At 53.2% G+C, this 16,886-nt stretch overlaps 1 protein-coding gene across 1 annotated transcript; it reads right to left on the bottom strand.

The window, feature by feature from the left end:
• Positions 1–1,969: 1,969 nt before the first annotated feature.
• Positions 1,970–13,198, bottom strand: LOC128275646 (probable ATP-dependent RNA helicase CG8611). The gene is made up of 6 exons (XM_053014262.1): positions 13,083–13,198; positions 12,762–12,935; positions 11,107–12,584; positions 10,861–11,027; positions 2,222–2,438; positions 1,970–2,150 (listed from the first exon to the last, which is right to left on the bottom strand). The coding sequence occupies exons 1-6, from the start codon at positions 13,140–13,142 to the stop codon at positions 1,970–1,972; spliced, it is 2,277 nt and encodes a 758-aa protein (XP_052870222.1). The 5' UTR covers positions 13,143–13,198.
• Between the last annotated feature and the right edge of the window lie 3,688 nt (positions 13,199–16,886).

Below are 16,886 nucleotides of genomic sequence, written 5' to 3'. Positions count from 1 at the left end.
TTCGGAAGGACGACCAAAAACACCAACGCGCCGAGGAACGACTCGATCACGGTTTCCTTCCTTCCGATTCCGAGTACCACGGAAGTGCCCATCACGTGGTGGCGCGGCCGGAGTCGGGTGTGAGATGAGTGAGCGAAATTAAAACCAAATATTCCTGCATTGCGCCTCTATTAGTGAGGTGTTCTGAACACCCTGCCTATTGCCGGTGCCAGCCAGAGAGCTGAAAGATGAACAAGCACCAGAAAAGTGGTGTGGTTCCACGGGTATAAAAATAGAACATCGGATGTTTAGCGCCAAAGCAAACAAAAAAACAAAAACAATAAAAGCAAGAAGCGAACAGCAGAAGAAGAAAAACGACCAGCCAAAAGAGCGAAGCAGGCGGAAGACGCAGATGCACGGCGTCGTAGATGGGGGTGAGATGGGGCGCCATAACTGTAGCCGCCCGCATTTGATCAGCGGCAGCAGCAGCAGCAACAGCAACAGTGTGTAATGGGGTTGACTGAGTAAACAGAATTAGCTAAAAAGCCAGCCACCACTAATGAGCCTGCGCCAGCGCGCCCGAGCGCTTCGGTGGAGTTTCCGCCCTGCCGCACCCCGTTCGGGAACATCACAGGGGCCGATCCGATCCGGGGCCGATCCGATCCGGGGCCGACCCGACCGGACTGACCGGCGGCGACCTCAAATTGAATAATCCCGCCCGGCCGGCCGGCGCAATCGCTCTTTTCGGTGATTGAATCGCCCAACCCGACCCGCCCCCGGTCCGGCGGAGATGATCCGATCCTGGATGCGCCTTCGCAACTACTGCTGCGGTTGCTGCGGTGTGTGCCGCCGCCACCGCCACCGTCATCGTCGTCGTCGGGCTCACAAATCAGTTACTTCCTGCCACCGAATTGATTCCATCGTCCGGGCGGGCGCGGGCGGGGGTCGGTAATCGCCGTCGAAATGGTCGATCGCAGCTACTGCACCCGGGTTCGGGTTCCCGGATGTAGCGTTGCAATCATCTTGTCATTACCGGCACGGCTTGCAGCATCCCCGGAGCAGCGTGTGCCCCAGGAGTGCATCGGGTGGAAAGGTGGAGGGCAATACAATCATCGGCAGTACGCCCCGTGCGAGAAGATGCACTCCCGAACTCGGGGTATTCGGGAGAGCTTAAAGCACGTAAGGAAGGAAGAAAAAACCGCACGACCACGGCCTAATGGATGGCGCCTCGTTTCGTCATTTTCTCCCGACGGACGACCGAGAGCAGACGAGTTGATCGCCGACAAACGCCGAGGAATTCCGGGAGCGAGAGAAAGAGCGAGAGAGAGATCGTAATCAGCAACCCCGCACACGCACCACGCAGCGGGCCTAAAGCGGGTGGCGCCAGCCACGTCACGGCCGGCCGGAGATGGGGCCGCCTCTCGTTCGGAAAGTGGCTCACTAAACACAGTGGCTCCCGGATGGCGCTTCGCTGGCTCGCTGCCGAGGCCGAGGACACGAAACCGCACCATTTGGGAACCATTAGCGCCAGGGGGGCGTTGCGTTACGAGGCGCATGGGCGCGGATCGAGGGGCACGGTGCGGTTTCTGCAATTGTGCGGAATCCGGCGCCGCCTCCGTGTGGTTGGGGTTGGACTCCAGGCAACCCACAGACGGAGGACCTGGCGGCTGTCACCGACCCCGGTGAGTCCTGTCGGTGTCGGTGAACGTTTGATCCCTCTCTTGCTCGCCCTTACAACAATCGGAAGATGGCCTACCGTTATATCAGAGGCGCAACCTGAACTACGTTTAACGCTCTCTCTCTCTGTCTATCTTTCTTTCTCTTTCGTTTCTCACGAGTAAGTGAAATAGATTCACAGTTTCTGGGGGTCCCTCTCTGTATATAAAAGGAGTTAGGACTTTTATTACAATTTGTTTTGTGTGTTGCCGACGTGTGGCAAAGGACTCTCGCGTACTCGCCCGGTGGTCAGGGATCCCCGCGCGATAAGTCACTACGCTTTTTTCGCTTTTTTCGCGCGAGCCGGACCAAGGCCACTGTCGAACTCGGACGTATTCTGGATCCGGGAGCGCCGGGCATAGTCGGCCAGATCTCGGTGCGGTTGGCCCTCCGTTGGCGGCCTTCCGTTCCGTCTGACGCCAGCCGGTAGCCGACGAACTTCGGCACCGTGGGACCTGTGGACGGGCGAAACGGGACGATAAGGAGCTAGAAGCCACTACGGTACTCGCGAGTCCAGGATTCTTACCTTCTACCGGGAGCCCTGTCACGACCTCCGACGGCCCGGCCGCCTCTCGGTTGCTCGTCCTCGTCCGCCGGGCCGGTGTGCGCCTTCATGAACTGATTTGGCGGGTCGCGCAATCCCAGACACTTGGCGTAATGGCCCATGTGAATGGCCCGGATCGTGAATATACGGCGTAGCTCCTTCGGGAAGTTGGAATAGTAGCGAACCCACGACACGAACGCTGGAGTTTCCCACGGTGGCACCGGAAAATGTGGAAGTAGAATAATATTTATTACAATATAGCAGCAGCACAGCACCCTCTCCAAGCATCGTGGCCGGCGCGTTCAAACTCGCATCAAACTGCTCCCATCGCACTGCCCACTTCATTCAAAGGGCATTGTCAAGAGGCCCGCGACGGCCTGATGCCCGTAAGTGACCGTGTAAGGGGGTTCGGGGCTACTATTAAGCCTCACTCAATCTCTCTCTCTGTCTATTTCTCTCTCTCGGGGGCTAGAAATCTGTAAGTGGACCATTGATTGAGAAATTCAATGTAACAACAACGGCGCACCCACCCACAACGCCCGGAAACCCACCGCCCTCGGGGAGGAGCGGGAAACGATCAGCCGTCGTCGTCATCAGCGGGGCGGCTTTTGGTCGGCGTAATTATTTTACCATTTTGGCGGCTTACACAGTGCAGCCTCGGGAACAGTATGGCCGCCGTTCGCCGCGGGATTAATGTTCAATTAAGCCTCGCGCGGCCAACGACAGGCTCCCGTAATGCCCCCCCTCTAACGAAAGAACTGATGGTAATTCAAGCAGACGCAGCACATATCGTCTTTCGGTGTCCATCAACACCTGCCAATGGGTCAGTGGCCGGACCCAAGGCATCCGCAGCGGAAAGAAGCCCCGTCGATGGAGTCGCCGGCCCGCGGCGATCGAACATCCGAATTCCGAATTCGCGGCCGGACTAACGCGGAATAAGGAGTCTCCTTGACTCCACGGTACTCCTGGAGTGGTTGGTGTCGCATCGGAGCCTGCGTCGGCTGCAGCAATTTTCGCGACGGCCACGACAGGATATTCTTTCAGGACATTCGCGCTGGTCGGCATTCCGAGGTGAAGGAAAAGGTCCGGAAACAGCGGACCCCTTCCATGAGCCGCCGCCGTACGCATTGCCTCAGAAGCGCGGCAACTCTCCCTCCTGCTCGCCCGCCCGCTCGCTCTGTCTCTCTCTCGCTCTCGCTGGTGATTGCTGGTCCGAACAATTGAGCCGGCGGGGAAAAAAAGGATAATGCCGCCAATGCAGGCCACCTAAAATGAGAGAGAAAAAAAAAACGGAACGAAGGAAGGAAGGAAGGCCGAACCCAAAGTCAAGAGGGACACACTTCAGAGGTCTATTATGGAGTGCACAGCAGCAGCGGCAGCGGCAGCAATTGAAAAGTCATTGAATTTGCTCATTTTTAATGGACGCTTAATGACTCGGAGCGCGGTGGTGCGGCGAGTCAGTTGTGTGGCGTACATATTACACTTCTCGGCTCACTTCAGCTCCGTGCCCGCTCTGTTTCGAGTGCCCGTTGTTTCGCCTACCCCCACCTTCCCCTGCCTCGCACCGTTTGGCGCTCTTCCGGTGGCGCTACACACGCATTGCGCGCTTCCGCAACCGTTACTAATAATGTTGGCCTGCCATTTTGGGCCTGCCTTTTTCTGGCCATACGCGAGATGTGTGCGTGTGTGTGTGGGATGGGGATGGCAGTTAGAGGGGCGCGCGGGATTTTCCCAGGCGAAAATAGAAACAGAAACATGCGCGCGGCAGCAACAACAACCCCGGGCAGGCTGGCAGGCAGGCAGGGGACCCCTGGGCCGCCAACAAACAAAACACGCCTTATTTGGGCACACACACACACACTCGGACACTCGGAGTGTGTGTAGTGACTTTTCCAGCCAGCCAGCCTGGCGAGAGAGAGCCCGAGAGCAGAGTGGAGTGGAGTTATAGGCAGCCAGCACCAGCACCCTTGATGTTGTTGTCGTCCTCGTTGAAGGACCGTTGAAAACGCGAGATCAACGCGCAATAAATAGCTTCGGAGAGCCGCAGGGAGAGAGCAATGAGTTGAGGGTCCTTCAGTGCGCGGTTCGCGGCCCATCGATGGCATTTGAATCAACGGTGGTAACAACAATCCCCGCGTGCTGTGCGCGACTGTCGCAAGTCGCGAGGAGGACCACCACGGCGGATGATTATTGTTTCAGTTTGGCGTGGCGCAGTGAGCGGAAAAAATGTATAATGCGCCACCGACAATCATCCCGACAGGGGTATAGGTGCTCCGCTCGCAGCTTCGCAAGGACGCTTGGACGCGAGAAGTCGGACGGTAGGCCCAGATCGCAGCCCGAGTGCGCGCGTCGATCCGGGTTTTGATTTGATTTTCATTTCTCTAGGGAAAAGTGCGTCCCCACGACTCTCACCTTACCCCCCCTTCAGCGTCATTCTCTGATAGCATAGTGATGTGAGTAGCAAACACACTTCGCTCGAGTGCCCTGGGCCGCCCAAGTCCAGTCCAGATTGGATTGAGCAAGCTCGAGGTTGCGGTTACTGCGGCTGGGAAAGGCTGTCTGGTGAGGCTGCCGAGGACATTTACAGCTTGAGCTGTGCACCAGAGCACCGCACCGGGCAGACCGGGAGAGCGCCAGGATAAAAAAAAACGAAATTAAACTAGGATTCCCATGAAATGTTAAAGTGCCGAGCGCCTAACTGCTGCGTCAAATCGATCACATCGTACATCGAATATTTCAATAGCTCGTCGAATTCGAACCATCCAGAACCGGATCCAGCGCTTCAAGATTGCATTGAAATTCGACTGAAAACCGAGAGAGAAAAAAAAACCCTGAAACGTGTATCCTGTTTTGGTAATATTTTGATAAATAACTTCATTTGTCTTTGGGCATACTTAATTATCGGCACAGGTGTACGCCTCAGAGCGAAGAGGGTGCACAAGTTGTTGCGCCTAGCCCGGGTTTTTGGGGTTGGAATTTAAATAACCGTGGGGAACGCAATACGCTATAGCGTAGCAGTAGCCGTGTTCGTTGGGGAAAATAACTGTTGGATGTTGGATGGCTCCGTTGGTTCCTGTTTCCTGAAAGTCGGAACTTTGGGCGGCACCAAGTTTGCCAAGGGCTCGTGCCAAGTGAAACGATACAGACACGGTGTGTTCCGACGAGGAGGAGGTCATTGATTTAGCTACGCAACACGCCGTGGTAAAATGTTCCGAGAAATGGTGGCGCTGAATTATATGCAGCATCCTGTCCATCGTTCCAGCCTCCGGCACGAGGCGTTATCCCATTCCGCCACAGCCGCAGACCTTTTTGGGCAAACTAATCAACGCTTCCAAAAAGGTCCTCCACGTCCGAACTTGCTCTCTCTCTCTCGCTGTCCCTCCCTTTCTATCTCTCTCTTTGTATGCTCCTTGACATAATTTACTATTTGCGCCATCCTCTCACACTCAGTAGATATAGTAGATATATAGTTATATATAAATAGGCAAACGTACTATATTCTCTCCCTGAACCCTCGCCCGCCCTTGCCACTCTCTGTCTCGCACTCTCGCCCACGCTCACTCTGCCTGAAACTTTATCTCGCTCTCCGTGCTTCGTGCATGGCGGTTATCGTACAATTTCTAGTCCTTTTGGCATTCTGGTTGCTGGCGACCAAACGGGCGCGCGAGTCCAAGGTATACACGGGGCCCTCCTGTGCACGCGCGGACACACAGGACACAATCTCAGGAACAATCAATAAGCCAATCATCCACGAGACATAGCCGTACCCCACCCGGTTCCTCATCTGCCGATGCGATGACGGGACGCGCGTATCCTAAAACGCGACTAACGAATCGAAACGACAAAAAAAATGACAACCAAATCCACAACAGGATCGGGAACCGGATGGCGCGAGCAAACCCGGCCGCGGTACGGTCACGACCAACGAGTTCCAACGGCTTTCTCCTGATTTGCGAGGCCGGTAATTAACAAATAACAATAATTCAATAAAATAAATCCATTCTACCGACCGACCAACCGCAACAGGAACACAGCAACAGCAGCAGCAGCAGCAGCAGCAGCACGGCTCGGCTCGGCACGGCCAGGTTAGTCCAATCGCTGGCGCAAACCGTTGACGGTGACGGTGGCCAAAAATGGTCCCTCGACCCTCGACATCGTAATGCGGTTTCCTTTCGACGGGGGCGGTGACTACGGCGACGACGATGCTGAATATTCCAGAGGAGATATATCAGCCACTAGAACTGCTAGAACCTGCTACATCAGGCGGCAACCGAAAAGCGACCCGTAGATGCGTCGATATTAATCACATCAATTAGTTTGAATCGCTTACATCTCCGAGCGAGAGCTCGGTGAACATTTGCAATCCGCATCCACTCGATGGCGGGGCTCGATGGCGGGGCTCGATCGCGGGGCTCGAGTCGTTGAGATAGTTTGCAGGTTTGCAATGGCGCAACCGGGGTGACGGGGTCCCGCACACCCGCACACCGTTGCGCACATTAATTGACCCCGGCGGGATAATTACTAGATCTCCCACTGCCGTTGCGAGCTGCTGCTGCTGGAAACATGCCGCACCGCAAGAGTGATGCCCCAACCGGGAGAATTCATACCAGACCAGACTGAAGAGGCTCGGGCATCGGATCGGGCATGGGCGTGCGGGACACTAATTAAGTGAGTGAAACCCGACCGACCGACCGACCTACCGTCGGCGACAGCAGCGTCGGTGTCGATCCCCGCTCCCGGGGTCGTTTACTTTACATACCACAAATCCCAAAACCCCCACAAATCCTATCAAGCCAACTTCAAACCCCGGTCGGTCGGTCGGCCGGGTGTGGCTAGGTGTGTGGTGCGAAGTGCAACCCTGTAATGATATACCTTTTAGAGCCCAACCTGAACCTGAATCCATCGCCAACGCGGGCCAGAACGACAGGACAGGTCACCACCGTCGAGCGTCGGTGGGGACCGACGGTGCACCTCGTCCTCCGCCACCCCGTCGTCCTGATTGCTACCGGCGTACCGGAATGAAATTGAATTTTGCCGAAAGTTGTTCCACTTCCGGGCGCGCCACACAATCTCTTTGTGTGAACGTGGAGACCTGGGCCGTCGGTGTGTGGTGGTGGTCGGGGGCACGAAAATCGGCTCTTAATCCTATTAGGGGAAATACTGCTTTCCCGCTCCGGGGTTTTTCGGGCGTTCACGTACACACCCACCCCACACCCTGCGCAAAAAGCCAAAATCTTCACTTAGAGAGACAGGATAGTCGTGAAAAAGGAAAGTTTCAGATGTGCCGACGACGACCACCAGCCGGCACTTTTCGGAATCTTCTCACTCGCTCTCGTTCTCTCTCTCGGGCTCTTTTCATTACCTTTCACAGGGACCCCATTTTTTCCCCGGCTACCCCGGCTCTTATAGCCCACACGTTGCTACTTTCTTCACACACACACACACACACAAGTCATCGTGTCCTGTCCCCGGTGGCAGCAGCACCGCGCGCTACCCTAACGCCTTCCCAGCATCCCGTGACATCCTTTCTTCCAGATGAATTTACTTCGTCTCCCGAACCGAAGTCAAACAGCGCTTCATGCTGGGTTTTTCGGCGCCGCCCCGCTTCGATCGACCGGGCGTTCCAAGGACTCAAACCAAGCACCGGATCGCCCGCCCCCGAGCAGAACGGATTGTGGTGGTGTGTCCTTCGTGTGTTGCTGTTTTCATCGTCGATGAGGTTTTTGTTTTTTTCTTCCTTTGAAAATTGCGGCCTGCCTGCCATGTTCCTGCACAGGGCGCACCGGAATCGGAAGAGAAAATTGCCACTTTATACAGCAGCAGCAGCAGCAACACGCGGCGACGGAGGAGGACACCCTGGGCAAGCGCGCGCGCGCGCACCGAAAACATCGGATACGATTGTCGCTAAAGTGATTAATGACTAATTATGGAGTGAATTAAACCTCTATTACGAAGCATTATGCCGGGTGGTGGTAAAAAGGGAGGATGTACGGGCGGCGCACGGCGTCATCGTCGTCGCACTTGCCAACTCGAGAGGACTTGCGGCGGCGTCGGCGGGAACTTCGGCTCTTACTACCGTTCGGTCACAATACCTTACGCGGGGTGGGGGTGGGCGTTAGTGACAGGCACCCCTAAACCAACTCAATCCGCAGCAGCAGAGCTGCCTTCGCTGCCGGAACGGCGCGGCGAGATGTAGAGCGCAGTTAATGAGGCACATACACATCGTCAACGCACCCCTTTTGTGTTCGCTGCAAGGGCGAAGGAGGGCCGGAGGGGTTTAATGGAGTTACGTTAAGCCATATCAATTACGCACAGTGGAGTGGATATCGTTTCCACGCCGGACGCGGCAGAATGGGAACGCTTATGCTGATGTCAGTCGAAATGTTTGCGGGTTGCCCACTAAAGCAACCCTCCCGCCGCCGTGTCCTACGGTTCGGAGTGGCCCCCTTCCTCCAGGCGCTCCACAAAACAACCGGCCACCGGGAATCGCCCGCCCCGCTAACTCACTTTTGGCACAATCCAATTTGTCATTCTGGGTTTACCGGCTTCCACTCACCGGCGGACGCAGGAGGGTGCGCGGCGAAACAGTAATGTTTCAATAATGTTACCGTGCATGTGTCATCATCAATGCACGGTCTATTAGCTACAGCCGCAGGGCGACGCGCGGTAAGCGTTGAGCGAGCAAACGGAAAGCAAATTGGCGGCCCACGGTGTAGCGCGGAACGCGCGGAGAAACAGTATCATCTGTGTGCGGTTCGTCGAGTCGAGTGCTCCTTGGCCAGGCCAGGGGGAACGAACAGCATCCCGTCGGCCGACCGCGTTTCGCTCATTACAACAATCGCGCTTTCCACGAGTCTACACCGCAAGGGGTGCCGTTTCCGTTATGTGTGATCTTTCGCTGCCACTCGTCGTCTCCGTATGCGTTCATTGTTAACCCGGGTAACGGGAGGGAGCGAAACGAAGCGGGGGCCATGCCCGTGAGCCCGTGCAAACCGTCACGGCACGGGGGACGGCGGATGTTTTTAACAGTAATTAAATTCACCAGAAACAACAATAAAAACACCAAAGGACGGTGCATGGAAACGCTCCTGGCATCCAGTGAATCGAATCCAGTACCTTCACGTATTGTTCGGTTGACTTTCGGTTACGGGCCGACCGTGTCCGGTCGACTCGAGTCGGTTCGGGATTGAGTACAGCTCCTGCCAACAACGGCCATTCGGCACATCCTGCGTGTTTTGCTTGTTCCCATTGAGGCGCTATCGAGGACCACCCGGGTCGCGTTGCTGAATGGCGGTGGCACCAGCTTCGTGGGCATACGATTGTCCTTATTGGTCTACTTTAATTGTAGAGCTGCCCGGACCGCCGGAGGTGTCCTTTATTGCCGGAGGCACCAAATAAACGGACAAAGAGGAAGCCAAAAAAAACACTGGAGCTCGTGCAAAAGCGCATTTGCAAACAACTGGGCTAAATCGGGCACGCAGGACCTTAGAAAGCCGAATTACGAACATTATTGCTGGCATTTCCGCCATCATCGGCATCCCTCACAGGGCATACTGTAGAAACCTACAATTATAGCTAAACTCGATTAGCCGCTGGGCAAAGCTTCGGGTGAAAGTTACGTTCGAATTGTTCGGCAACTGTTGTCGTTTCGACGGTCGTACACCGGTCCGAGTCCCCTCCGATCGTCCCCATGAATTCCAAGGAGTACCACACACCTACCGTCCTAAATCTGACCCACTGGCAGATGGTCTAATGGAATGAATAAGCTGCAATCTATACAGCTACTATCGAGTTTATGGGATGATGAACTGTCTATCACATTGGCCTAAAGAAACGGTACTAAAGCAGCCAATCTGTTAACGCACTAGCCGAGGATTATGCTACGTCTAAGAGCGAACCCGAAACAATAGCGGAATCTGCTGTCTAATTGAAAGTGGGTGCAAGTTCAATATTTCCTGCCAATAACGGGACACTAACGGTAAGCGGATTGCTATATTTTATGAGGATTTCCCCCAGTAACGGCTTCCAGCCATTCCATCTAATGCAACGCTTCGGTTTGTTGACACAGTGGACTGATATGTGTGACAACCCTTTTTTGGTGCACGGTGCAAAGTTTAGTCGAGGGGACGATACGCTTGCTCGCTACCCTTACATTTGTTTACATTTAAAATCAAATGTACATTTGCTGAACATGCTCATACCAAAATCCGGACGTACTTTTCAGGAGGAAATTGATCAATACGACAACTTCGAGCATGGCCAGTGTTTCAGGCTTTTTGTATCTATGTGTCGAACCGTGTGGTGTCTTTCCATTGTACACGTAAACCGCCGACATTTGCCGACAATTCGTTAGTTTCGAAACAGTTTGTGATTTAAACCTCAACTACTAGACAATGTAGGGAGCTCCAATGAAGTAATTTGACCCATTAAACAATCCTGACTGTTCCTTGTGTCAGCCTAAAACAAGTCTGATATCCGAAATCGCAATCTTGAGTGTGATACTAAATGTAATAGTCCGGTAAGCGTGTTTACGCCCGATGACTATCTTCAATAAAATAAAAACAATAGAACTACAGTACATTCAGAGCAGCGTACATACTACGCACGATCGGAACACTTACCTTTGCTGGCACTGGTGAACAGTTCCTTTTCCTTGGCGACCAACTGCTCGAAACGATACTGCAGCTCTATGGCGGCCTGTTCCTTGTTCTTGCCGATACGCTTCTGCCCACAGTTGAGCAGCTGTCCAAGACATACGAAAATTCCGTCGATTTTTTCCTCCTGAATTCTGTCAATCAAACATGAGCGAGAGCACGTTCATTTAGAGCAAGAGCTTAGGCGTAGAGCAGGTAACATTTGGTACGCACCGAATCTGCTTGTCAGCGAGGTATTTGATGAATTCCACTTCGGATGGCTCGACGAAAAGAACTGCTTTACCGGACTGGCCTGCTCGGGCTGTGCGCCCGACTCGGTGCACATAGTCGGCCAGAATTTGCGGCGAGTGGTACTGCACCACCAGATCCACGCAGGGCACGTCGATACCGCGGGAGGCAACATCCGTACAGATAAGCACGGCTGCTTTCGCTTTGCGGAATGCCTGAAACACCGAACTTCGCTCAATCTGCGTCATGCGTCCGTGCAGCTTGAAAAAGGCCAACCGTGGCAGCAGTACAGAGCCCACCTCGCTCCCTCTTTCCATCAGGCGCGTATCTTCGTCCTCTTCCTCGTCCAGTTCCTCGTCATCAGAGTCAAGCCGCTTCGTGGTTAATACTTCCACCATAATGTCAAAGTGATAATCGACTAAATCCTGTGTCGCCATAAAGACGAGCGCCTTGGATGGCTTTTTGCGCTGCTCATGCGCTAGCAAGCCACTGAGCGTAACGAGTCGCAGCTTGGGCGGTACTACCAAATAGCGTTGCTTCACCGTGGCAGGAATCGTAACACACTCGTCCACGTTTAGCAGATGGTCGGTGAAGGTAGCTCCATCACTCGTTGCTCCAGCCGCTTGTTGCCGTTGGCGAATGGCATTACACGTCTCGATGTATACCGGGTTGTGCAGCGTCAAACCGGCGAGCTCCTTCACCGAGGAAGTTAACGTGGCAGACAGTAGCACTGTCTGGAGTGTACCCTCCGCCCGAACGGTTGCACCGTCGTCACGCTGAATCGTCGAGACAATCTCTTTAACGTCCTTTTCGTAGCCGAGCTCCAGTAGCCGGTCGGCTTCGTCCAACACCAACCACCGAACTCCGTTTAGCTTGAGCGTCTCCGTATTGCGAATGTGATCGCAAAAGCGGCCCGGTGTCCCGATCAGTATGTTCAGACCCGCGCGAAGACGGGCCTTCTCCGCCTTGCGCTTTTCACCCCCACACAGATAGCCGGACACAATCCAAGTGTACGGTTTTAGCAGCTTCACCAGCAGTTCGTACGTTTGCAATGCCAGTTCGCGGGTCGGCACAATCACCACCGCCAGGATGCCGTCGGTGCGACGTGTTTTCGGTCGCTGTGAGTGAAGTGCTTCGACGAGCGGTACCGCATAGGCCAACGTTTTCCCTGACCCCGTTTGAGCCCGAATCAATGCATCACGCCCCTCGAGCAACCGCGGGATGGCTAAGCTTTGCACCACCGTAAGGTGCGTGTAGTGCAACAGATCGGCCACGTTCTTTTTCGTGTGCGAATGAATATCGAGCGCTTCAATAGGTTGCTCACTAAACACGCTCTCTTCCATCGGCTGCACCTTTGGTAGCTCCACCTTCGGTAGGTCGGTTTTTAGGCGATCGAAAATGTTAGGTTTACGTGCACGAACTCCGGAATCGATATCCGGGGTAAAGCTAAAGGTAGGGGTCGCCTTTGGTTGAAGCGAATCGGGCTTATCAATTCTTTTCACAGAACGTATCGATTCGGTAGCCAACTTTGCTGGCCCAATGCAGTCCGTTTCCTTTCGTTTGCGTTTCCCGACGGTTCTGGTTTCATCGAGCGGTGACGACCTCGTATCGGTTTCTTTCGCTAGTTTATTGGTCCTTACAGCATTTTTCTGTGGCTCCAGCCGAATACCGGTTGTAGCTTGGGTCAACTGTTTAGCAACCGGTCGCTTTCGGGCTAGCACTGGCTTGATCGGAGTCGGTTTATTAAAGCTTATCGAGAAAGGAACCCCTCCTGAATCGATTTTTGCCGATTTGAGCGGAACGCTCGCTTGTGTCTGCAATGCAAGAAGCAATCGTTAGGCAAGCGGACTCAATACGACGCACCCTACAGTTCTTTACTTTGTTTTCCTCGCAGCATCATGTCGCACCGCGCCTGAACGCTTGAGTGCTTGTTGTGGGCAGAGGTTGATTTGTAGGCTTACCTTTTCAGGACCCTTCCCAGAAACATCGTCGACGATGAAGTTGCTCAGCATCAGGTCCATGGTTGATTGTGAAGAACACACGCACGGAAAAACACGGAAAACACACCTCGGATCAGTCACAAAGTTTGAAAGTCTATACCACGTGCAACAACGAACTTCGCTACGATGTAAACAAACACACGCGGTCGAACTGTCAAAACAAACTCGCCTGTACCGGTCGGGAGAGAACCCATCGGCTAGTGCGCCTCGAACCAACGGAGCCGTGCCCGCCGTTCGAGCAGTATTGAAACATACGTTGATTTGAACCCTGAACCACCCATATTCATATAGTTTTTATTCCTTAAATTGAAATATTTATCTAATCATTATATTACAAACGATGTAGTTTTCATATGTTATATTTAGCTTAAAATTTATTTATGATGACGAATTGCCTATGCATCGGTAGACTAATAGTGTTGGTTAAGCGTTACGTTACCTGAGTTACTTGAAGTAGGAAATTTTAACCAATCTACCACTAGATTAGATGATTAAGTTTAACGAATTAGAAAGACCTTTTGTTCGTACTAGAGCTTGTATCCGATGCATCGAATCGATGTTTTGAATAACGAAAAGTTAGTCTTTTCGTACTTCATCAAATCCTGTCTCTTGCCGAAATAAACTTCGTTTTGAAAACCACTGTCTGTCCCACACCGTTTAGGGCACAATTATCAAATCACCACGACAAGCCAGGTGCGCAGTGATTTCTTTCTTTTTGTTACTTCCTCTTTCACTTTCTCATGCACTGGGTCTGCCATATTTCCATCACCCCCTCCCAGGCATCTAACCTACCCTTCCGGTCTAGTGACTACGGAACGACCCGGGGCCAAGCTCCTTTGCCAAACATAATAAACCAGATTGGTGTTTTCGTCGTCACCTTGTTGAGCGGGCGACCGATGCGCTTGGTTTCCCGTAGCGGTGAGGAGCTGTAAAGATGATCCTTCTGTCATGGGTGACATCCCTTTACGGCCCCGGCTTAGTGGCGCCTCTTGGTCCATTTCCGTTCCATAACAATCCTAATATGACACCTCACACCACCAGGCACAGGCCCAGGCCCTGTTCGCCTGTACAAGGCGTGTTTAAATGTGTACAAGTTGTTCAGTTTTTTGGTCTTTCTCCTTGGTACACCCGTACATTGCATACGCTATGTGTCTGACCTACACGGCGAGACAATTTTCGACGTCTGGTCCGGGAACCAAGGAAGGTATTGCCATTGCCATTTGTATTGGAAGTGATGGTTTAGTCCAGCAACAAAAGAACTGTATAGAGAAGCATTTGCCAGAATTGTCTTTCGATTGGTTATCCCATCAACCTGCCGAGCGGCCGAGTTTCTGGGGCATTTGCGGCATTAGAACTGTTAGGAAAGCGTTCAGAAGCCAGAACCGACTTCGATTTGTGTATTAGATGAAGAACGAATGTTTTCTAAACCAGATATTCACTATCGAGCAGCCATCGTTATGCAGTTCTGTTCGTCAAACGGGTCGACATTACTGTGGTTTGAAGCCCACTGCAGTTACATCTGAATCGAATCTGTTGAATGCGGAACGAAATAATAATAATAGTCGGCCGACCTGAACCTAGAGGTTCAAGATCGGACCTCACCACGTAATCCTTCAATTGACTTGAATGGTCTTGCTGCGTTACTTGCGTACTGCTCTGCAAGGAATTAAGCAGGTTCACGAAGGAAAAATGAGCCTATGGTCTGAGCCGTAAACCGTGTCAGTCTCCCTGCGCTCATTAGGCAGTATCTATTTGTTCGACTTCCGGTGCAGATTTGTGGCCGTTCCTGCCGTTCGCGCCCAATCCAATGATCGTTTAATGTTATTAATGATGCCCCTTAAGTAAACTTTTAAATTACTTGTCCACGGGGACAGCTTCAACGGTATTAGCGCTCGGATCTGTTCTGCGGTCGGTTCCGGTTCCGGCGTCGGTTCCATTGTCCTGGCGCCCACCCTACCACTATCTCGTAGGGCCGGCGGTAGAGCGCCAAATCGGCTCTGGGCATTGTTCCGGGCCCGGTAGATTGTTAGATCCCTTGGCTTCGGATGGTCTAATGGGATTACGTACCGCAGGTGGCTCCCGGGGGCGGCGCTACTACACAGATGTTTACCATTCTGCACTCTCCTCAACCCGCCAACATGCTGGCCGCCTCGGACCCTTTCGCGGGCGTTTGTACCGATCGACGGAACAAATAATAATAAACATAATATTAGTGGAATGCGCACTAACGGCGGTGCCTGTCAGCAGCGCAACTTCCGTCGCCAAAAAAATGCGTCGCCTCCACACACACAGACACACACAGCCAGCCACGTGGTGTGTGCACCGAAAGCCGCACCGGAAGCCCGGGCACCGACAGGGACCGTAGCTAATGTGCATAATTTATAGCGACCAAAAGGACACGTCCGGGAGGGAAAACCGGCTTCCGGTGTGATAGAAAAACCAGCCACGCAGGCTAAGCGCATCCGGGTTCCGGGCCTGGCGCCGGGCCAACGGGGGCATCCGGTGTACGTTCGGAGATTGTGTTCGGAGACGAGCATAAAAGAAGCAATAAAAGAAAGAAAGAAGCCACGGAGAAAGAGGAGGGCAGCGGAGGGCAGCAGGGGAGGGAGTAGTACTGGCGCCACCGCCCAAGCCGGTCCTGGCGGTCGGGTCGGGTCGGTGAACAAAGCAAACATTTAAAATCATTTACGACATTTAATGCTCGACTGCGAATCGAACCGGATCGGAAGCGCCATTATCGGCCGCCCGCCCGCCGCCGTTCGATTGGTTACGGTTTTGGCACACACACACAAACAATGCGCGTTGCTTTGACCTTCCGGAACCGCACAGAAAAGTCACAGTCGTAGATTGATTCTTCGCCCTCCGGAGATCGGGTTCGCTTCGCTATGTTATTTGTGATTGTAAACCTTGCACGTGTTTGAAGAAGCAACAACAGTCAGCAGCAGGATGGTAATTCTTGGCCTTTGGGGTTTTATCAGAGTACCCATAGCCCGCGGGCCGCGTGTTTGAGACCACTTGACTAGACTGATGTTTTCATCAACTAGTTTTTAAAGCTAATGTTTCGCTCACCTCTTGCAAGCGATTCACAAGAGCAAGCCATCTCCTGCTGTACACATTTCTCGTACTCTTCCCTCTTTGTTTTCCATCGCATTTGCACAGAATCTGTTTTGATGCGTGAGCGAGAAGGCAGTTTACTCGCTCACTCGCACCTCACCAGCGTTGGGGGTACGTCTGCTACCAGCTCGATGGAGCAGCTCGCCTGGTAGAATGTAAGAGCCAAACGCGAATGCGATTGAGATGAGAACGCCGTGTTTGAATTGGACGGTACGGCTCATGGCTGAATCGGTGTTTTGCAATTTGTGACGGTTCTTTCCACGACATGGAACCTAAAGAATCCTTTCGGAGAGCACGGAGGCGCATAGGGTAACAAAATACTCGAGAGTGTTCCTGCATTTCACTTTAAAACGCATCAAATCGAATTAGCAACGTCGCATTTGAAAAGAACGCGCTGCTACCGGATTGTCGAGGAAAGTCTTCCCTAGACTGCCGTTTCTGATGGAGCCACTGCCTGAGCATGCGGGATTTCGACGCGTCCATGCACACTTAGCTGCCTATCGGGGAAGAAAGATCTCCTACAGCATCGCCTTTTGCCGTCCGATATGGCCAAAGTCACCGCAATGCTACAGCCGTCGTTGGCCTAAAACCGGTCAAAGCGAGTCGCCTCCTAGGTCTCATGCGATCCTGTGACAAATTTTCGGTTATAAT

Source organism: Anopheles cruzii, chromosome X (assembly GCF_943734635.1).
Source record: "Anopheles cruzii chromosome X, idAnoCruzAS_RS32_06, whole genome shotgun sequence".
NCBI classification, from domain to species: Eukaryota; Metazoa; Arthropoda; class Insecta; order Diptera; family Culicidae; genus Anopheles; species Anopheles cruzii.
Note: the sequence above shows the minus strand (reverse complement) of the source record. Positions and strands in the feature narration are given on the sequence as shown.